Below are 23,680 nucleotides of genomic sequence, written 5' to 3' on the forward strand. Positions count from 1 at the left end.
AGAGCTCCAAGGAGATTATGTTGAAAAATAAAAAAAAAAATTTACCCAAAAAAAATTGTTTTTATACTTCATTCTAAGGACTTATTGAACTACCCTCGTATGTAATTTGTTGAAAATTCGGCTTTCTTGGTAGAAAACGGATATTCTTGGTTGGAAATTCAACAACAGTAAAACTCTTGAATAGTCCTCCCTTCTGCAGCCCTTCCGAGAATTGACGCTACGCCGCATGAAGGTGTAACAGGAGCTGCTCGGGATCTGCGGCTGTCACTCAGGCGAGCAGTCAGGCGTGAACAAACAAAAGCGGAGCAGGCTATAATGAGTTAGTTGCAACCCACCGTCAGCCCCAAAATTGGTGCTATAGAAAAGTATCGCTGTATTTGGTGAAAAATGTATGTAGTTTGAAAAAATTCATTTTTTTAGCATGTTAATCTTCAGTGTTGAAAATGAATCTTCTTGGGTGAAAAATCCACTGTTTGATTGGAAATTCTCCTTTTTTGGTCCGACTCAACTGTTTTTCCATTCAAAATAAAAACATTTTCTTGGTTAAAATATGAACTATTACATTTTTTTCAAGAATTCATCTTTTTCCGTTGGGAATTCAATCACTCCCTTGATAGTTTAACTACTTTGTTAATTCATAAGTTGGCCAAGAAAACCCCGGAAATTTGAAACTACTCTAAAAATGTACATTGCAAATCTGCGAATAATTGAAATATCTAATGATAGATATATCACAACATTCTTTCCCGCTTGTTTCGATCGTGGTCTTGACGTGTTCAGTGATTGGTCACTAATTTCACCCGAGCATTGAAGAGAATCTGCGGCTGATATTCTCTGATGGATCAGTCTCTTCTTTTGTTTTTGATATAAAGTGATATTTCCCGTTGCTTTTTTTCCTTTGTTTTAATCCAGTTTCTGTATAATGTTACTCTTGTATGAAAACCGAACCTGGTAATTACTGAACTTATGTAACTAGTAAAATTGATTAACTATAATGATGAAACAGGGGATGGCAATAATTCTATTTTATCAATTGGTATAATAAGCCACCCTAAGATTACGCAATTAAAGCCTTAGCTTGGGAAACTTTCTACGCTTTAGAAATACCTATTTATACGATCACAATTTCACATTTCACTTAAGTTTCGTCATTAGGAAGAAGAAATTATCCTACCAAGAAACTTTTGGGATTTTAGCACGCTTTTACTGTGAGAGTATACCTAGCACTCACTTAAGCGGATGAAATGTGTGCCTTTCTAGTCAAGTGGTAACGCACTCGAATCAGAACTTGGCAGTTAGGGTTCGATTCTCCGTACCTGCGAATTTTCGTTTCTTTAAACAAATGAAATAAACTTCCAATAAATTTAATGAAAAGTTCGAACAGAACTTTTTCCGGGTGTAGTTTCGTTAGCTCGAAAAGCGATAGCTTGGGGCGAGTAAGGAAAGAATGGGGATGAGTGAGGAAAAGAAGAAAAGAAGGAAGGAAGGCATTCCTGACAGAAGCGTAAACAGGGCAACAATAGATGCCACCTCGAGATACCCTTGTAAATCGAGTGACCACGCAACCGGCAATAGATTCGCAGATACATAGTAATAGAGAATTGTCGCCAATAATCGAAGGATAAGATCACCTATTTCATTTTCGAGCTTCATTTAACGAAGATAGGGGAAATATCTGCCGGATAAATTCACAGCTCCTTTTTTCTGCAATTTAATCTTGCGCTAACTTTAAATCATAAAACACAAAAAGCGCGCGATTTTTTTTGCTTTTCTTACAGAATTTTAAAACAAAAATATAAAATTAATGCGAAATTTTTTTATTTCATAGTGCCTATTGTCTACCGACGTCAGTAGCTAGGTGGCGAGAGGAAAACGACTCCTCAAAATGCGGATTCCATTGTATTAGTCTAAAGATTATTTTCTATAAAAAAATACGAATTTTAACAAAATACATGAATTCTTATCAAAAAGATAAATTTTCAAACCAAAAATTCAACAGTCACATTTTCAATTTAAAATACAATTTAAACAAAAATCGAATTTGTTAGAAATAAAACGAATTTTTAATAAACTACATGTAGTTTCAACCAAATAGTTGAATTTTCAACAACAACAAAAGTTGAGATTTCAACCAAAAAGATGAACTTTTGAGCAAGAATATTAATTTTCTACCAATAAAAAAAAATATTTTTCAAGAAAATATTTGAACTATCGACACAGACCATTTTGAATTAAAATCAAGAATCTTCATACAGAAAACGAAATTGTTAACTAAGTTGCTCAATTTTTTATCCAAGTTGTTAAATTTTCAATTAAAAAAGATAAATTGGAAATAAAAATAGCATAGTTAAATTTTCAGTTAGAAAAATATAATTTCCATTTAATTTCTAACTAACTAACAAATTTAAATTTTATTTCTAACCAAAGACAACAAACGAATTTTTAACATTATAATTAAATGTTCTACCAACGTAGTTGAATTTACAACCGAAAAAGATGAATTTTCAACCATAGAGGATAAGTTTGATAAAATTGTTTAATTTTCAACCAGGCAGTTGAATTTTGAACTGAAAAACATGTAAACAAAAATGCACTTGTTAAATTTTTAACGAAAAAGATTAATGTTGAAACAAACAAAAAAAAAGAAATTTCCGACAGAATAGTGGAATTTTCCATAAGGAAAATAAATTTTAACCAAAAAGAAAAAGAGAAATTTACAACAAAATATATCAAATTTCAAGCAAGAAATTTGATTGACAAAATTATTTTTAAAAAAATTTCAACCAATTAGTTAAATTGTCAATAAAGAAAAATAATTTTATAACAAAAAAGAAAATTTTAAAACAAAATACATGAATTAATTTTTAACTAAGAAAATGAATGATGAATAAAATAGTTGAATTTTTTACCAAAACAGTTCAATTTTCAACAAAAAAGTTAAATTTTCAAGCAAAAAATTTTTTTTCTACCAAAATACATACATTTTTGACGAAATACTTAAATTTTAAAGCAATAAAATTATTTTTTATAAAAAAGACGATTTTTTAACAAAATAACTAAAGTTTCAATCAAATTATTCCAATTTTAACGAAATGGTTAAGTTGAAAAATAAAATAAATTTGCTAACAATACTATTAATTTTCTACAAAGAAAATAAGAATTTTCAAGCAAATAGTTGAATTTTTAACTAAATAAATTTAAACAAAAATGGACTTGTTAAATTTTCAACGAAAAAGATTCGCTGTGAAAAAAAGAAGAAATTTTCGATAAAATAGTTGAATTTTTAACAAGGAAAATACATTTTAACCAAAAGAAAAGGACAAAAAAAGAGAAATTTACAGTAATAAATGGAATAGTTGAATTTTTAGTTAAAAAATAATTTTTACCCCAAAAAAAATTAATTTCCAAGAAAAAAGTAATTTTTTCAAAAATTTTCGAAGATTCAATCAAAAAGATACATTTCTAAGCAAAAATGATTATTTTATTAGAAAATATAGGTATGCATTTCTAATGAAATATATCAAATTTCAAGCAAGAAATTTGGTTTACAAATTACTTTTAACAAAATAAATACATTTTCGACCAAATAGTTCAATTGTCAACAAGAAGGAATAATTTTATAACAAAAAAGGAAAATTTTAAACAAAATACATGAATTTTTAAATAAATAGTTAAATTGTCAACTAAAAAAGACAAATTTACAAAAATAGTTAAATTTTCAGTATAAAATTAATTTTTAACTAAAAAAATGAATTATGAATAAAATAGTTGAATTTTTTCACCAAAATAGTTCAATTTTCAACAAAAAAGATAAATTTTCAAGCAAGAAGATTATTTTCTACCAAAATACTTACATTTTTGAGGAAATAGTTCAATTCTCAAGCAATAAAATTATTTTTCTATAAAAAAGACAATTTTCAAACAAAATAAATAAAGTTTTAACCAAATACTGGAATTTTTAAAGAAATGATTCAGTTAAAAAATAAATTTTCTAACAATAATATTAATTTTCTAAAAAAAAGATGAACTTTCAAGATAAAAGTTCAATTTTCAACGGTCTTTCGGATTCTTCATCATAACTTAAGCGTGTTTTTACTGCGTTTAACAACTGACAAGCGGGAGGATTATCGCCTATCTATTATGTATATTCAAATTCGTCTATTGATTACCGGTTGTGCTCATGAGTTATGGTTTTCTGCAGTTTTCCACTTCTCTGATCAAATCTTCAGGCGCATTTCGTTCACGTTTGGTTGAATTAGCGGTGGGAAGAGAGAGGAATGGGTGATGTGGAAGATACATACACGTATATCTATAAGAAGAAAATCAAGAAAGGTCGGTTAAGTTAATATTTGCGGAGCCGAGAAACGGGAAATGTAGCGGTGCGGCTGTATAAAGGAAAGGACGTACGCGTACTGCAACTCCCACCTCTACCCACATGTAAATCTAATCACGGCAACAACCCCAACGCCCACTCCTTGCCTCGCATTACCAGCCACCGATGTAACTAAACTAACGAAATTGAGTTAGGCGCCAGCCGCTCATTGCTGAATGCCTGCCTGCCACAACTCCTCGTCAAACCGAATCCACTGCCCTCGCACTCGTACGCTGGAACGCGAAGCTTTCCCTAACTTAACGACCTCAAATGCTTTTAGGATGAAGCGCGCTAACTCGAATTCTCTATTTTTTATTTTTTGTTTCACTGAGAAATACACAAAGCGCCTTTCTCACAAAGCGCCTTTCTCACAAAGCGCCCTTCTCACAGAGCGTCTTCTCTCGCCAAGTACCTCTCCCTCTCATTACCTATCAATTCGGCAAGCACCTTGAGCACGTCATTAGATGTGCGTGCGCAAGACGTTACTTAATCTGCCAATGCGGCTCAGAGATATTTCCCGCCAAACCTTAGGGACAGGCGCTTAGTCAGAACCTTGGTCTCGTAAACCGGGCACTTTGTAAGAGTACTGTCCGACCACTGTCATTACAACAAACAATAAAGGCCCATACAATTTTCACTACTTTGGCGTTTATTTGTATTCCAAAACGAATTTCTGGTTAGTGACAGTACAGAAGTAGATAAAGTACACTTTTCCGAAATTATTTTTATAATAAAAAAAATTCAGACTCAGGAGATGAAAAACTCTATAGGTCCAAATCCATATGAATTTAATGCCTTCTGTCATAAATCATGAGAATGTAAAAATATTTTTATTTGGATTCTCGGCTAAACAATAAGAAGAAGATGAAGTATGAAAAAATATATTTTGCAACAGAAGAAAAAAATGATAATCCTAAATAAAATGACTGTGCTTTTTTCCCTATTTCCCAATCCGCTAGACAAACGGATTTTAACCATAAATTGAATGTATTTATCCTTGCCAATGAAAGTTTGTCCTCATTTTTTAAACCGACAATTCAGGAGTTAGACAGCGTAAAATCCAGATTCGAGTCGGCAGCAAAGTTAAAAGAGTAATAGCCCGCTTGACCCGAACAAATCATTTCAAGGTGTAACCGAAGCGAGCAGCGAATATAAATCGCGGATAGCAAACTTTTTAAAATTCCGCCGCTCCTCTTTCTTAGTTTAGTTTCCTCTAACTCAATGTTTATTGGTCGTAGGAGAGTGCTTCAATTGTTTGCGCAAGCGGACGATTAACGTCACGTTTGCCGAATACAGTAGGTTCAGCACCGATTTCCATGGTAATACCGGGGGAAGAATAATGTAAGCGGTCGGGTGAAACGCGTTCGCGACTTACATGGTAAACAATCGGATTGCAAAAGCACTTCTGAATTAGCCAACTATCGAATTTATTTTTTTCTCAACTCGAAACTAATTTAGATGAACGTGTTCCCCGTCCTCGTCCTTCTATATATTTCACTTTATGATAAACCGTCTTATATCCAAGTTCTTCAATAATTTCTTTCCCTTCCCACTTCCTTCCTCTATATTCTGTTTTCGCATTAAAATCTCCTATTACAAGCTTATTTCCATTTTTATTTTTTCCATCAGTTATCTCCTCTGATTTCTCCGCCTTTTTTATTATTCCTCTCTTAATTTTGAACCTGTCATCCGCAAACTCTTTGTAACTTTCCCCTTACTCTGTTCCAATTTCTTTAGTTTCAGCAGTACCATTTGCTCTTGTCTTCCCCATTCCTTTACTACACTTCTGACTTCTTTTATCTTTATCTTGACATCTATACTTTTTAGCACTTTTTTCATTCATTTTTTCAGTTACTTCCTTCTTCCTCATCTCTTTTCCTCACCTCTTCTCCTTCTTTCTAAACTTTTTTTTAGCTCTCCTAGCAGATCCATAAAATATTTTTTCATTTCTAACATTTCAATATCCGGGTTTACTCTTTTCCTTCTGCATTGAAACAGATATGGAGAATACGAAAGAAGGTTAGTAAAGAGTGAAGAAGGAGAATGTGGTTGTTTGATATGCTAGTATGGTCGGTATTAAGCTATGGATCAGAGACAAAGCGAAGGGAAGAACAATTTAAAGAATTATAGGGAATAAGGAATCAAAATATCGTAAATGGTATAAGAGAATAAAAAAGGAAAATGCACCAAATTTATAGAGAAGGGATAGAGAGAGAAGATTACCATGAATAGCAAGAATTAGATTGGGAAACGAGTTAAGGAAATGGATGTATCAGAAAAAGGAGAACATAAAGTGCAAATCTGTGTATAGGAACAGGAAGCATGAGAGAATGTATTGGAATGCTATAGAAGAGGAATTGAAGATAGCGGAATTTAACAAGAGGACGTGGTAAGGATTTTATGGGAGGAACGATTTAGTGATAAAAAGAATTGGAGGGGGCTAGAGGAACAAATGAGAAAAAAGAAAAAAGTGAATGAAAAAATGGGCAGATTGATGTAGAGCAGAAGTGAAAGACAAAGGAAAGGGAACCCTCTCTCGCTAAGACGACACATTATGATAAAGAAGAAAATAGTTGAGATACTATTTATGGGTGTGGGGAAACTCCAAGGCTTATGAAGACTTCCCAAACTTCGTTAGCGAGTTAATCGACGTTTAGGTGAAGAAAAGAAGGGATGAGGGATGATTTATTGAAGAATTCGACTCTATCGAAATACGTGATGTAGTTCAGAAGGGACAGTGGAAGGATAACTTCGTTTAGTCTTTCGGATCTAGCGAATGTGAGTTTGGATTGACGTACTAGGGGACAATCAAGGAAATCCTTCTTCGGGTCTTGCTGCCACTCATTCTAACCCTCTGCCAAACGCGGTCTATCATTTCCCCGTTCCTCGTAATTTCGTTAAGAGTCCTGCGTACTCTACGTGCATGTAACAAACCCGTCTTGTCATTCGACGATATACCGAATTACTGTTTTATCTTTCCCAGAAAAATCTTCAGGAGATGTTTCGCTTTTTGTCTTGTGTTGAAGTTTCGGAATTCGATTAGCCCAATCAAAGAGATTAGATGAGTAAAGCTGGTCTAATTATAAACTTAAAGGGTGTTCACAAAACTTCATTTTCACAATTCCCGGACTATTCCCTAATTTCCTCTGACTTACAAAAAAAGAAGATTAAATTTCAATCAAAAGCAGTTGCACAAACACTTGCACCACTTGAATTGTGAGAGGGTCTCGATGCGGGTAAGGTAGAAAGTTCAAATAATCGGGTTTAATCATCCATTTAAGAAGTAGAAGAAACAGGTGAAGAGATGAGATTTTCCTTACCTTTAACAGACTTGTTGGGAGGTGGTCCGTCCCGGCTCCACGGGGGATCTCCGTGGCCCGAAAAGTCTCGGAGTTTGAGGTAAGAGATAGTCAGCCTTATGATGGAGGCCTTGTCCAGCTGGGAGGTTATGGCCGCTGGCAGAGGCAACATTTTCGCCAACTCGTAGAACTCGTAGTTCTCCTTCCCACGACGTGACCTCGCCGCGTCTCTGCTTTTCTCTTTCCGCAGTTCAAGGATGCTGCAAGGACAAAAAGAAAGGGTTAGATTTCTTGTGGAGTTCCTTACATCTAGTCTAGTATATGTTATTCTTGAGTTGAGTCTACCTCATAAGAAAATCAATTTAAAACACATAAGCTTAGAAACATATTTGCACATTTAAACACCAGTGGATCTATAGAATACAACAGTTGAGAATAAAGAGGAAAATTCTAATGAATATTGACGTGTTCAAATGGCAAGGTTCTGTCTCAAACAAACTAAATGAAAAGGTGCTAACTCGTTGGGAATAAATCAAAAGTTGCTATAGAGTTGAGGATGCTGATATTCTCAAAACAATTTGTATGGAATTTTAAAGTCAGCACATTAATATTTGGTCTCTCCGAGATGGAACCTTGTCATTTGGTCACGTCAAGCTATGATTAATCTGGAAGATGGAGCTAACCATCTAAGAGGATAAAAGTTTATATAGTCAGCTTGGCCGTCTATGATTAATCTGGAAGAGGAAGCTGACCATCTATAAGGATAAAAATTGATATAGTCAGTCTGACCATCTCGACGTGTTCAATTGGCATGGTTCCATCTCGGAGAAATCTAATGCGTAGAGATACAATCAAAAGATGCTACAGAGTTAAGGGCGTTGATTTTCTCACCACAATTTATATAAGATTTTTAAGCTTCGAGAGTTAGGTACAAGATTTAGTATCTTTTCATTTGATCTCTCTGAGATGGATCCTTGTTATTTGGACAGGTCGATATCAAAGGAAACTTTTGATCTCAATAAATGGTATCATAAATATTCTGTCCAGCTTAGTCAATCATCTATTACCACACTCTGACTCATGTAAATTTTACGGTTTTGTTTTGTGTTAATATTCATGGCATCCGCGATGTAACAATGGTGATTTATGTTGACATTCTCTTTATTTAGACACAGTTGGCCAGGTAATTGAAGCTTCGCAGGGACCTCGAATCGACACTATCAAAACAAGACTTCTGGCCCAGGTTTGGTGAAGATCAGCTAAATACACTTATAGCGAACAAATTTTATTTTCCAGTTATTAAAGAAACTAACTTCAGCACATCTGGTGAGCGCCAGAAGAATTTTCTACGCGGAGGAGTGTAGAAAACCCTCTTTTTGAATAGGATAACTTTACACAATAGTGTTGATAGGGTCAATAGTGTCGAGAGTCCGAGTCCTGAGCATCAGTTTACCATGTGGTCATTCCTAAATGTTAAAAGAGGCCTAAATTGCAAGTCTTGATCGTCAGATGTTGGTGGATGAGATAGCCATCTGCACCACATTCGTTTTGGAACAAAAACCGATTAGTAGCCCCCGTTTTTGATGCTATATTGGCATCCGGGTCTCACGTGCATTTCGTTGGAGAGCGTGAATGAGGGAGATCGAAGCCGCTGCTGAATTATTGATGCCCGGCACTCAGCACCCCCTAACCAAGCAAGGCTTGATCCTCGTGTGTCCGAAGCTTTGCCAGGCGCTAAGGTCTCTCGTAAGGGACTTTCACCCCTGGGACCCATCCCTGGGTCCTTCTTATACCGACTCCCAATTTCAACCAATTTGACCGAAAGTTGGGCTTAATTTTATTTTCGCGCGTCTGCAGACGCCTCGTTGCAGGCATCGGGTCCCGGGCAAAGGATGCCACCTAACCACCTACGATTCTCGTTCCTCTGGGGAAAAAGAATCGTCGAAAACGGGAAGAGAGACTAACGCAATCGAAAGTATAGCAGCTTCACCCTCCACCCTCTACTCTTTTATCTTTGCACAATCAGCACCCGGAGGTTTCTCTAATCACACTTCAAGGTCCTTTGACTATCTATTAATGGCTGTGACAAAGGGACTCCAGGTTAGATTGACTTTTCGTCAATATAAGTGTCAATATCATCAACCGATTTCATATTTTTTCCCCTATTCACCTATTTTCCCCATTTTTAAAAAAGAATTCCTCTATTATGGAAGAAAAAACAATTTTGTTTCGTTGCAAGTTAATTATTTTTCATTGAAAGTCTGCAATTATATTTCTTGATCAGAATTCATATTGTTTGATTACAAATTCTACTAATTGCTGTGATATTTGATTATTTTGTTAAAAATTCAACTAATTTGTTCAAAAATTATCTTCCTTTTTTGAAAATTCGTCTTCTAGGGTTGAAAATTTAACTATTTTCGTCTCATATTTGTTGTTGAAAATTCGTATTTTCCTATTGTAAATTAATTTTTTAAACTAAAAATTAAACTTTCTATTTCTTTTGAAAATTGATATTTTCATTAAAAACTTGATCTTTTCTTGTTGGAAAATCATCTTTTCCAATGAAAATTCATGTTTTGGTTAAGGATTTAACTATTTTCCTAGAAATTTGTCTTTTTTGGTTGATAATTTCACTACTTGGTTGAAAGTTTGAAATGTTATATAAAAAATTCATTATTGCTATTGTTGAAAATTCATCATTTTATTTGAAAATTCAACAATTATGTAGAAAACTAAACTATTTGATGGAAAATTACCTTTTTGGTTGATAATTCATAATTTCAGGAATTTTGTTTCGTAGAAAATGTATCTTTTTGATTTGAAATTCCATCTCTTTTGGTCAAAATGTCATCTTCTTCGGTCAAAAATATAACTATTTGTTTTGAAATTCGACTATTTATTAGAAAATTTAAATATTTGATTCAAAATTAACTTTTTTACCGAAAATGTAATTGTTTGTTAGATAACTCAACTATTTGTTTAAAAATTTAACTATTTGATTCTAAATGAGCTTTTTTTTGAAGAAAATTTTGCATTGCTTTGTAGATATATCAACTGTTTAGTTTATATTTTAAATGTTTATTTGAAAATATAACTATTTGGTTTAAAATTCAATGGTTTTGTATAAAATTCAACAATTTATTTGAAAATTTCATTATTCGAAAAAAATTAACTTTTTTGTTGAAAATTCTACCTTTTTAAAGGAAATTTGTCTTTTTCGCGGGCTGAAAATTGAACAGTGTCGTAGAAAATTCATATTTGCTGGTTAAAACTTCACTTTTTTGTAAAAAATTCAACTATTTATTTGAAAATGTAACTATTCGGTAAAGAATAAACTTTTTTGTTAAAAATTCTACTGTTTTAAAGAAGATTATTTTTTTAATTGAAAAATTGAAATTTCATTTGCTGAAAAAATTGCACTATTTTGTTATAAAGTCATATTTTTTAAGTAATTCTTATTTTCAGGTTGATAAATCAATTGTTTAGTAGAAATTTCATCTTTTTGGTTTGAAAATTCATCTCTTTTCGTAAAAATTTTATTTGTTTGGTACAAACTGTAACTATTATTTTGAAAATGTTACTATTTGGTAAATAAAATTTAAGTATTAAAATTTTTGTTAAAAATTTCACTATTATGATAAAAATTTATCTTTTTTAGTTGAATATTAAACTTTCTATTTAAAATTTTAACTATATAGTTGAAAATTTAACTACTTCATAGGAAAATAACTTTTTTCTTGAAATTCGATTGTTTTGTAGAAAATTCAACTGTTTAGTTCAAAATTCACTTGTTTTGTTGAAAATTCAATTTTTTGTACAAAATTAAACTATTCATTTGAAAATTTAAATATTTGGTGAAAAAAGAATTTGTATAAAATGAAAATTCTATTGCTTTAAAAAAAAAATTTTTTTTTGGCTTGATGAAAATTCAAGAATTTGGTAACAAAAACTTTTCACTTAAGGCTGAATAATCTTTTTTGGCTTAAAAGAATCTGTTTTGTTTAAGGATTCCATTATTTTGTTCTAAATTCATATTTTAGGGTAAAAAAGCTACTTAGCTATTTAATTAAAAATTAACATTTCTGTTTAAAATTCAACTATTATTTTTAAATTATTAATTATTAATTTATTATTAATTAATTAATTTTTTTGCGTAAAATTCAACTATTTTCTTGAAAATTCAGTAAGGGAGACTTAAAGTACTATAATGGATGTAAAATACTTAATTTAATTCAATTAATAGTTAGGACACTATATGTTTTAACAATTAAAATTAATGTAATAAGGCATATTTGTGTTTGGAATTAATGATTATCTACTTTAGACTCATGATCTATTGTAGGGTGGTCTCCTCTATATATCGACCTAAAATTTAAGGAATTTAACTCAATATTGAATTAAATATTGTATATACATTATCTTATTTAAAATATATTCTCCCATTTTCAGATTTACTGTTTATTTACCTGAAATTGGATAAAAACGCTGCAAACAATTGAAAGCTACAATTATTCGACGGCAGATAATTTTCATCACGAGGCGGATAAAAATTATCCGTCAAAGAATAATTGTAGTTTTCAATTGTTTACAGAATTTTTATCCAAACTCAGATAAATAATATCTCGGGGATTTCCTGTGATGAAATTCAAAAGACCAAAGATGGGATTAATGTTGATCCATTCGGAATCTAATTCCTGAGGATATTTTGTTCGCTTTATAGACTAAGGGGGTTTTACACCACTGAAGATTTTCGTCATTTTCCCTCATGGTCTCCTGGGAGCATTTCACTCGGGAACCTGTGAGCAAGCCATGTCCTCAATCAGGGTGTCAGAGAGGTCAGAAAAGCGATAATTTTTTAACACGACATTTCATTCTCTATCGAAATTCCAGGCCCTCCTCTTCAAATTGCAGCAAATTGAACAAATTGTCAAGAATTCGAGACTTTCCAACTTTCTTCCCCTATAGCTAGAGAATTCCGTAAAGTAATACAGTCTGGTCTGGTGGATCCTCGAAGGGAAAGTAGCTGTCATTGTTCCTCTGGGACTGTAACCGGGACGCGAAAAGGACTATGGAGACCAAGTTATGAGAGACGAAATGCGACACGGGCTATCACTGGACCTCTTCTTCAAGAAATTTAGCTCTCCTTAAGCACTCAAGACGGGGAGATGGCTGAAGCACTCTCATTCTAGAGTCGTTAAGCGTAATGGGGACCCAATAAAAACCCATCTTGTTTTTAACCCTTTTGTCTTCAATTGCCCGTTTAATTGTGCTTAAGCCTTTTTTTTTGGCTTTAGTAACAGCAGTTGGGAACAATAGAAATTTCGAACCGTAACAATGATCGTAATGACTGGGGTCCGTTCCCCTCACAATGAATCCTCGAGATATTATTTACCTGAAGTTGGATAAAAATGCTGAAGACAAATGAAAACTAGATTTTTCAATCCGACGGCAGACAATTTTTATCGCGAAGCGGATTTACTAGTAGTATTTTACCTAATCCTCTTTGTCCCTAATTCTATAAATCGACAATAGAAAAATAAGAATATATGAAAGAGATTCTTTTTGATGATTGAAATTTATAACATTTTTAACTAGAATTTTTAATTCAAAAATATGAATTTTCCATCAAAAAGTTCACTTTCAACGAAATATTTGAACTTTCTACAAAATAGTTTACTATTGAACCTAAAAATGTTAATTTTTAATGTGCATAATTGTTGAAAATAAAACCAAGAATGCAACGACCAAATTTGGACAACCACGATAAAATTTTCCTTTTCCAATTTGGAAAAATATAGAAATTTTCTTGTTTTGATAAGGATGTTGTATGAATGTCGAAACATAGCTGATTATTTTTTACAAATTTTTGTTGTTGTGATTTGATAATAAAAAAAAATAAAAAAGACAAAAAAAATCAAAAAGAGAGGGAAGGGGCCCCTTCACTCTCTTTTTGATTTTTTTTTGTCTTTTTTATTTCCAACCAAATATTTGGTTGGTTGCCTTCTTATTTTTCTTTCCTCTCTTTTTATTTTTGTTCAAAAAAGAATTTCTTTAGAAAAAGTTTGATCGTTTCTCAAATCGCAATAGGAAAATTTTATGGTGGTTATCCAAATTTGGTCGTTGGATTTTTGGTTTAATTTTCAGAAATTCTGTACATTAATTTGATTGTTGGACGTTAAATAGGATTTTCAATTTGATTTTATTCTCACTTAAATTTCTTAAACTTTGATTTTTAACAAATATATTCATTTTTACACACACACACACACACAAAGAAATTGCCAACCATATAGTTAAATATTGACCAAAGAGATAAACCTTTATACAGGAAAGCTTTTTCAGTCAAAAAAGAAAAAAATCTCAATCAGATTATTGAATTTTCAAGCATAAATTTAATTTTCAGCCAAATAGTGGACTTCTTTTACCATATTCTTGAATTTTCAAGCCGAAAATATGATTTTTCTACAAAACGGTATTATTTTCATCCTAAAAATGTAAATTTTTAACAAAAAAGTTCATTTTAATCCAATAAAGAAAACCAAAGGGATTAATCTTCAAGTAAGAAAGATTTTTAAGTTGAAAAAGAATTAACCGAATTATCGAACTTTCAAGTCAAAAAGGTGAATTTTCTACAAATCAGTTACATTTTCAAAACATAAATAAGTATTTTTCAACAGAAAACGTTAATTTTTATAAAAATAGATTTTAAAAAAATCAAATAGTTGCATGTTTACTTAATAATATGAATTTTAAACAAAAAAGGTCATTTCAAACCGAATAGTTAAATTTTCTACATATTTCATTAATTTTCCAGCAAAAAGACGAATAAGTTTTTCTACAAAAAAAGTTCAATTCTAATTTAATTTTGAAAATTATTAATATAATTATAAATAAATTAACTTTGAACCAGTTAGTTGATTTTTCAACCAAAAATACTAATTTTGCATGAAACAAGTAATAGTTGATATTTCAACTTAAATAATTTTAATTTTAATACAAAACAGTTGAATTTAACGAAAGAAGACGAATTTTCAACCAAAAATATAAACTTAAAAAAATGAAATATGTAGTTACATTTTCAATTTAAGAAATTAATTCTGAACACAAATAGTTCAATTTCCATGCAGAGATGAATTTTAAACTAAAAAATCAATCTTTAAACAAAATTTTAACCAGAGAAATGAATTTTCATCAACAAAATTTATTAACAAAATAAATCAATTTTCAACAAAATAGTTTATATTTTAACTAAATAGTTTAAATTTTAACCAAATAGTTGAATTTTTTATCAAAATTATAAATTTTTAAGTTTAGAATACTTTGATGCAAGAAGTTAATTTTTCAATAAAAAAAAATGAATTTTTATCGAAACAAGTTATAGTTGATATTTCGACAGAAAAATATTTTAATTGGAAATGAAAAGCAATTAACTTCAACGCAAAAAGACGAATTTTCAACCAAATACATAAATTTGTAGACAAATAATGTAATTTTTAACCACAGGCAAAAGTTAATCTTTTTAACCAAGAAGATGAATTTAAAAAAATCGAATCGTTAAATTTTCAACCAAATAGTAAAATCTTCACTTAAAATTAATTTTTAACAAAGAAAACTTACAACCAAGCAGTTGAATTATCAATTGAAAAATCTCAATTTCCAATGAAGCAGTTAAAGTTACAACAAAAGAAATGAATTTTCAATTAAAAATATAATAGATTAATAGTAGACTTTTCAACCAAAAATAGTTGCTATTTCGTATTGGGTTTTATTATTTCAATTAGCATTTAAGCAAACAAAAAAAACTAGAATAGGGGAAGTTTCTTAAAAACAGGAAAAAAAGAAGTGCTCCCCTAGAATTGGTAACATAATTGATGGACAACCCCAATGATATTAAATTTTTTAAATAATAAATAAAATTCCCTTTTAATTCTGTTTTAGGGGAAAAATTCCTTTTTTCACCTAAAATTAAACTACACATACAAATTCACAAACTAAGGGCTTGCAAAGTACGGGTTTGGTCATTCAGGGAGTTACAGAATTTATGGGTTAGGCAAACGATATGGCATTATGTTTACAAGTTTGCTAAATAACCTTCAAGTGATATTTATGAAGTCATTATATCTATTATAATCTTTGGAAAAAGTCTGTATTGAAATTGGGTTCCTTTGGAGACAACTGGAGTTTCCTTTGGAACAAATTTATAGTTTTGGGGTCAGTTTCAGCAAGAAGGGTTCCGTTTTGAAGCAGCTCTCTAGGAACCAAAAATTTGTTCTAATTCGAAAAGAAACCCCATTTTCTTCTCAGGCTTTCTTTTCAGGAAGAGGGATTCCTGTTTGATGCTGCTCCTTAAAAAAATTTTTTCCTAACAGAAACCCCACTTTTTTCTGTGATAATGAATCGCTATAGTCCCTGTGATGACAATGACCTCGCCCTAAGGATCCACAGTAACTAGAGAAAACATTTAGCATGGATTTATCGGAAACTTTTCAAGGATAAAACAAGGCATTGTCGACAAAGGTTGACAGGGTGCTATTGTCTCCAATCAAGGAACATGTTAAACAGACCTGGTTGCGACAGCCAGGGCGTGATAACTTCATTAGCGAGAGGCTATTGACCGCCAGCGGGAAGCTTTGTCTAATGCGGGTCAATTGCATTTATTGGTCGGTGGTTGAAGGTAAAACCGGAAACATAGTCCGGGAGGCGTGGTCATGAACGCCGACATTCGATCGGATGCACATTTACTGGCTTCCCGGTAAACGTAGGCTTGCTTGATAGCGGTTGAATAATGTATGCTGTTTAGGCGGCAACCATACGTTTACACGGGCATACAAGTACGGACATCCAAGTCAATCGACCTGGCGCTTTCTGCCACGCCTATATTTCGAAAAGCTCAAAATTCAATTTCACTCTTGGAAGTATAAATATTTAAATTAGTCAAATAGGTAGTGGAATCAGTAATCAGCCATTTTTGCTTCATTTCGTACTTAATGGTATTGGCTAAATGAACAGTTGGATGTACAGCATTTCTAGGTACCAGAGACTGTTGCCTATATTTTATAGTTAATAGAATCTGTGTTCTAAATTATGTGATTTAACCTCCTTGGCTGACCATTAGTTGGGGGCCTACCATTGGTCTGTGTCCGACCATTGATTGATGATCGATTATTGGTTGAAGTCTGACCATTGGTTGGCGGTCAACTATTTGTTGGCAGTCGACTATTCTCAATGGTGGCCGACTATTGGTTGATGACCGACTACTGGTTGATCTCCAATCATTCGTTGGTGGTGGACTATTGGCTGTTGGAGGAACACTGGTTCCACTACACCAGAAATTGAGTCCCAAATACTCATTTTCAAGATGTTTCGTTTCCACTTCTCAACTACTAGAATTTCACAGATGGCTCATTTTCAAGGAATTTCTCTGTCTCCTTAAAAAAGAGACTGTCCATAAAGTTCGTTTGCTGATAATCAATTTGAACAAAGTTTGTGAATTTTGCGAAAGAAGTCCTGCATCAGTGCAATTTAATAATAGCTTAGTAAGTTTGAAAATCACTTTCGAATTTCAGACTTGATACTCTTTCGCCTATTCCCCTCTTATCCCTTTTTAAAAGAATTTCTCTTTTTTCCACTTCCTTCATGAAACTTCCCTTATTTCTGTTTTTTTTCGCTTTAGTGCAAACTGAATTAATAAAACCCAATCCAACAATTCAACTACTTTTCGTTGAAAGTTATATTTGTTGGTTGAAAAGTCTCCTAATATTTGTTTGCTTCGGAATTCATCTCGCTTGGTTAAACATTGTACATTGTGATTAAAAGTTCATGTATTTTGTTGCTGATTCATCTCTTTTTGGTAGATAATAATCTTCTTGGGTCAAAAATTGTCATTTTTACTTAAAAATGTTGGTTCAGGATTTAGCTACTTTTTTGAAAATACATGTTTTTTGGTAAACTCAACTGTATTTAATTTAAAATTAAAATCTTTTTTGGTTGAAATATAAACTATTACATGGTTTGTGGGGAATTCATCTTTTTTGATCAAAACATCAACTACTTAGTTAAAAGTTAAATACTTGGTAAAACATTATTTTTTTGGTTAAAGATTTATTACTTTAGTTAGAAATTCATGTATCCGATTGTAAATTGGATTTTTTGTTAAAAATGCATATTTTCAGGCACAAAATTCAATTGATTTCCAGCAAAATCATTTTCTTGGCTTCGAAATTTAACAATTTCATGGAAAAGTAAATTATTTGGTTAAAAATTTAACTATTTACTTGAAAGTTTTATATAATTTTTCTTTTAAAAATTCATTTTTTTTTTTTGAAAATTCAACTACTTGTTCGAAAATAAAACTATTTATTTGAAAATTAAACTATTTAGGAGAAAATTAACTTTTTTGGTGAAAAATCATGTTTTCTGGTAGAAAATTCCACTGCTTTGTAGAAAATGGTTTTTTTTTAAATTCCAAAATTTTGCAAAAAATTAAACTGTTAGGTTGAAAATTAATTTTTCTGTTGGAAATTCATAGTTTTTGTTGAATATTTAATTATATTTAATTAAAAAATTAAACGACTTATTCTAGAATTTGACTATTTAGTACAAAATTAACTTCTTTGTTAAAAACAAATTTTTTAGTTGAAAATTAAACTGCTTTGTAGATAATAAATTTATTTGAATTCAAATTTTAAAAACTTGGTTAAATATTGCGTTTTTTTTTCTTAACATTTTTAATCTGAAAGTTTAACTAATTCATTTTATTCGAAAATGTATCCTGTGTAAACTAGAAATTCTGCTATTTCGTAGAAAATTGATGTATTTTGTTAAAAATTCGTCTTTGTGGGTAGAGAATTAAGCTGTTTTGTTGAAAATTTATCTTTTTTCGTTCAATATTCAACAGTTTTGTTAAGAATTTGTCAATTTTGGTTCAATTCAACTCTTCGAAATTTTTTTTTCGAAAATTCGTTTTTTTTTCGTATAAAAATAATTTTTCAATTTGAAAATTAATTAATTCTAATATTGGTTAGAAGGTTATCTTTTTGAGTTGAAAAATCAACTGTTTGACTGAAAATTCATTATTCTTGATTGAAAATTTTATGGTTGGAAATTTGTCTTTGTGTGTAGAAAACTAATTTTATTTGTTGAAAATTAGTTCTTTTAGAATAAAAATGTACCTATTTAATTGGAATTTGGATTACTGTGTTAAAAATTAATTCTTTGGTTGATTAGTCACCTTTTCGGTCATGTTTTCGGGTTGAAAATTCAACTGGTTTCTAGACATTTCGCCTTTTTAGCTTGAAAATTCCACAATTTGGGTGAAATTTATATTCCTTTTTGAGTTTTCAGTTTAAAAACTCCATTATTTGGTGAAAATTCATCTCTTTTGTTAGAAAGTATTTTTTCGTGAAAAATTCAACTATTTGAATTAAAATGCATCTTTATAGATAAAAAATTTAATTATTTGGTCAAAAGTTCAACTCTTGTGTTGAAAATTCGTCTCTTTTGTTTGAAATATCAGTAATTTTAATTGTAATTTTATGAATGGTCAAGAAAATATTAATGTACCGAATAATAATGTGAATAATTATTTTCCGTAAATACACATTTAAATTTGCGCGGCATCGCGTGTTGCGCCATCTGGCGCCCCGTTGCTATTCGCGCATATTTCGAACGGTCTTTTGTTTTCTCGCCGGTGAATCTGTAAATGTCAACAGTGTCGACACGTGCACGTCTTTTCGTTTATTGTCTATATAATAAATGTAATAAGTAACGGAAGGTAAGAATAGTTTATATTTTAGATTTTACATTAATTAATCTGTGTTGGAAACAATAAATTTCCATAAAACTACCTCTTTTGTAGTCGCATTTCGAATGCTTGATTTTTAGGTTAGTTTAAATACTGATTATTATATTTATCTTCTTTTTTAATAATGTTTCTGTAAAAATGAGTCTATTCTATGAAGAATGATTTTATTTATTGTTTATAAGCACTAGTAAACCAACATGCGCGCGATTTTTTCCCTTCTTACAAGTTCGATCAAGGCATTCAAAAGCCAATTAGGTTTGCAACAAGAATGCAAGCAGGCAAAGGAGGTTTATTCTGCCTATTTCAGATGAAATATATTTAATTATTTAATTCTCAACTACATTTTTATTGGCTTTTCCTACTGAGGCCCAAGATGTATTACATTCTAATTAAAAAATAATTATTTAAGGAATTTGATAAGAAATATATACGGCCCGGAGAAGGTCCTCACTTATTTTTAAGGCACAGGAAAGTTTACCTGATACGGACCGTCTAAGGTTGGCTACACATGGCCCTTCTCATTCTTAGCGTGACGAAACACCATCAGGGCCTGATAGGATTTCCGTATCCGAGCCTTAAGTAAAATAAGGCAACCTCATAATTGAGAGCGCGTCAAATTGAACTTGAGCTGGGAAGTCTGATATGTTTATATTTTCAATAATTATTCTTATTGAACTACCTCATAACTTAGAGTGCTGGTAACGAACTACAAAACCGCTATAGCAGTCATCGGATTGTTGAACAATATCCATAGGACTGGAAGTCATAAATCGTCGGCATACCGATACTGACTAAAATGGAAAATGATGTAAGCCTGACATTCCAGGCAACACAACACCTTGAATAAAAATCAGTTTGATCAAAACGAGGAACATTGAATCCTTGGGGAAATGAGTTGCTGACGTCGCTTCGTTAGACGTCCATCGTTATCGAACGGTCACCGGAAATAACATTTCCTTTTGTCGGGGTCTTATAAAGGCAGTAGGCGTTTGGCTGTCGGTGGCCGTATAGTGGCTGATAGCCGAAAGGGCCGAGAAAGAAAATTATGTCGAAACTGGAGCCGTAACATTAGGAGCATTGTATTGTAGCGTGAGGCTACGACTCCCTTGGGACCAGTGAGGGGGTGGGTCTTCGTTCTTCGGTCCTTCTCCAACTCACGGTTCTCTTCCATATCGACCAACACACACAGGCCTAATTCGCACACGGAGAGGCAGCACGTGCTCCTGGAAAGGGACATGCCCTCAGGTGGTGGCCCCGGTCCGGACCTACGAGTGAATCGTTTAATTGAATTAGTCGAGGAAGCCGCAGTCGCGGTGTGCATTATAATTTCTGCAAACCAGGACCAATAGCATCGGGTACGGGACACGGGGCAGTTATTGAAAGGAGAAGTGGCTAAAGATCAAAAGCTCTCAGCAGGACCAAGGTGGAGCTTTCCAAGGGTGGCGATTGGAAATGCAGAAAGGGTGCGCTTTTATTGCCTGTTTCCAAGAACAGGATTTACACCCCTGCTATTAAGCTTTTTGCAAACTGAGCAAAGGCTGGAAACGAGGGGATTTGGAAAGGCCAACAGGGTATTGAGTTGGATCCTGGATAGGGATCCTAAGAAGTCGTGGGGAGAAGTTCAAATTGGGAGATGATTTTTGGCACTCAATTTCTCTCTGGTTTAAAAGAGTTTGTGGAGTGAAATTATACAAATTATGGCATCTCTCTGAACAGATCAGTTGCAGAAGCATGCTGGAATTTACCAACTGGAGTTCAAAAGAGTTTCAAAGAGATGAATGATTAGGAGAAGAAATATTATTATTAGATTTCAAAAATGATTTAAAAGAATTTTCACAGGTTTCAAGAGGTTCTAAAGAGTTCCATAGAATGTCAACAGCTTTCAAGATAATGTATAAGACGTTACGTTTTTCATTATTTCAAGGAATTATCAAATCCTTCGAAAGTTTTAAGGAATCTTAAGAGTTTTTAGGGTACTTTGAATAATTTCAAGGAACATCAGAGAATGTCCAAGATTTCAAAAGGTTTATATGGGATTTCTATAGATATAAAAAAATGAAAATTCTATAATGTTTCTTTAAATTTGAAAGAATTTCAAAAGAATTAAGGTGTTTTGTAGGTTTTCAAGGATTTAAAGAGAATTTAAAACACTGCAGGCGATTACAGAAGACTTGAAAAGTTACATGTTGTTTTAAAGAATTTCCGTGATATTCAGAAGCTTTGAAGGGATTTCATAGGATCGATAAGATGTCAGGATATTTGACAAGATTCTAAATAATTTCGAAGGATTTTTACGAACTTCAAAGGATTTTAAAGTCTCTCAATAAGGTATTTTTTATGAATATCCGGGATCTTAAACTATTTTATAGGACCTATGTCAAAGTATTTAAAGAGATTTCCAAAATTTTAAGGAATTTCATCACATATCGTGCAACTTCAGTTAGAGGATTTCAAAGAATTTCAGGAAAATTTGAAGAGTTTTATAAATTTAAAAATTTTTTAAGAATCTTAAAAATATTAATATATTATACAAAATTCTAAGGAATTCTCAATATATTTCAAAAATTTGAAGGGATTTAAAAGTTTTTGAAAGAACTTGCAATATTTTAGGGTATTTTAAAAGATTCCAAGAAATTTTCAAGAGCTTTAAAAAATGTTAAGCGATTTCAAAATATTTCAATGGATTTCATATGACGCAAAATATTTCAAGAAATTTCAAAAAATATAATCAGATTTCATGATATTTTTCCAGATTTCAAGCGAATTTAACATAACTTTTTTTCTTCTTATTTCAAAGAACCCAGTCCCAAAAATTTGAGGATTTCAAGCGATTTCAAGGGATTTCAAATATTTTCAGAGGTTTTAAAATATTTCAAGGTATTTTAAAGGATAAAAAAAATTAATTTCAGGATACTTTGGAAGAGCCCGAGGAATTTATAATAGATTTCATGAATTAGAAGGGATTTTAAAGAATATAAAATATTTTAGACTATTTTACAAGATTCCAAGGTATTTCAGAGGATTTTAAAGATTTTTAACGGATTTCAAATGATTTGATCAGATTTCCAAGGATTTTTGAAAATATTTGAAAAGATTCCAAGAAATTTTCAAAAGCTTTACTAAATGCTAAGGGATTTCCAAATATTTCAAAGGATTTCAAATATTTTAGAGTATTTTTAAAGATTCTAAAGAATTTTCAAAAGATTTAAAGAATTTCAAGGGATTAAAAAAAATGTCAAAGAATTTCATAGAACGCAAAATATTTTAAGAGATTTCAAGAAATATCATCAGATTTCATGTTAATTTTCGAGATTTCAAGCAATTTTGTCATAATTTTTTATCTTTTTTATTTCTTATTTTAAAGAATTTCTTCAAAGGAATCGAAAGATTTGAAGGAATTTCAAACATTTTCAGAGATTTTCAAATATTTCAAAAGATTTTAAAGGATTTGAGAAAACTTGAAATATTTTAGGGTATTTTAAGGAATTTATAGTAATATCGTTAGATTTTATGTAATTTCACGGGATTTTATCAAATTTTTTAATTTCTTAGTTCTTCTTATTTCAAAGATTTTACCCACAAGAATGGGACGATTTCAAGTAATTCCAAAGGATTTCTAACAATTTTAAATATTTTAGGATATTTAAAAAGATTCCAATGAATTTTTAAAATCTTTACAAAATTTTAAGGAATTTTAAAAGATTTTAGAGGACGGCCAATATTTTAGGGTGTTTTCAAAGATTCCAAAAGGAATTTCCGACGAAAGAAAATTTCTGACGGTGCCAATGAAATTCCTCAAAAAATTTATTTATTATCCCAAAATGCAGTTTAAACAAAAAAAAACGTGATTTTTCGTGCATATTTTTTTTGTGAACCATTTTCCAAAGCTTTTCGAGTCTGTAATTAACCTGGAATCTCACTATCCGGTGGAATAAATGTCTAAACTTTGAGATTCAATAAACGATGCGCTTTTCGGAAAAATCAACAAGAATAAAAAGTTCTTGCAATCAGCCAAGGAATACGCCTGCATTTTTTCGAAGCGTTTTGAGCAAAATTTTGGATTTTGCATATGAACAATTTTTGGAAAATTCCAAATTTCGTTCAAAACGCTCCGGAAAAATCCAGGCGTATTCCTCGGCTGATTACAAGAACTTTTTATTCTTGACAAATTTTCCGAAAAGCGCATAGTTTTTCAATAAAAAA

General features: G+C 31.5%; 1 protein-coding gene across 1 annotated transcript in view; it reads right to left on the reverse strand.

The window, feature by feature from the left end:
* Window positions 1-23,680, reverse strand: part of LOC117174688 (protein trachealess) — an 83,208-nt gene that overhangs the window by 51,213 nt on the left and 8,315 nt on the right. The window contains exon 2 of the mRNA XM_033363987.1: window positions 7,693-7,931. Coding sequence (XP_033219878.1) covers window positions 7,693-7,931 — 239 coding nt within the window. The remainder of the gene's footprint in view (window positions 1-7,692; window positions 7,932-23,680) is intronic.

Source organism: Belonocnema kinseyi, chromosome 6 (genome assembly GCF_010883055.1).
Source record: "Belonocnema kinseyi isolate 2016_QV_RU_SX_M_011 chromosome 6, B_treatae_v1, whole genome shotgun sequence".
NCBI classification, from domain to species: Eukaryota; Metazoa; Arthropoda; class Insecta; order Hymenoptera; family Cynipidae; genus Belonocnema; species Belonocnema kinseyi.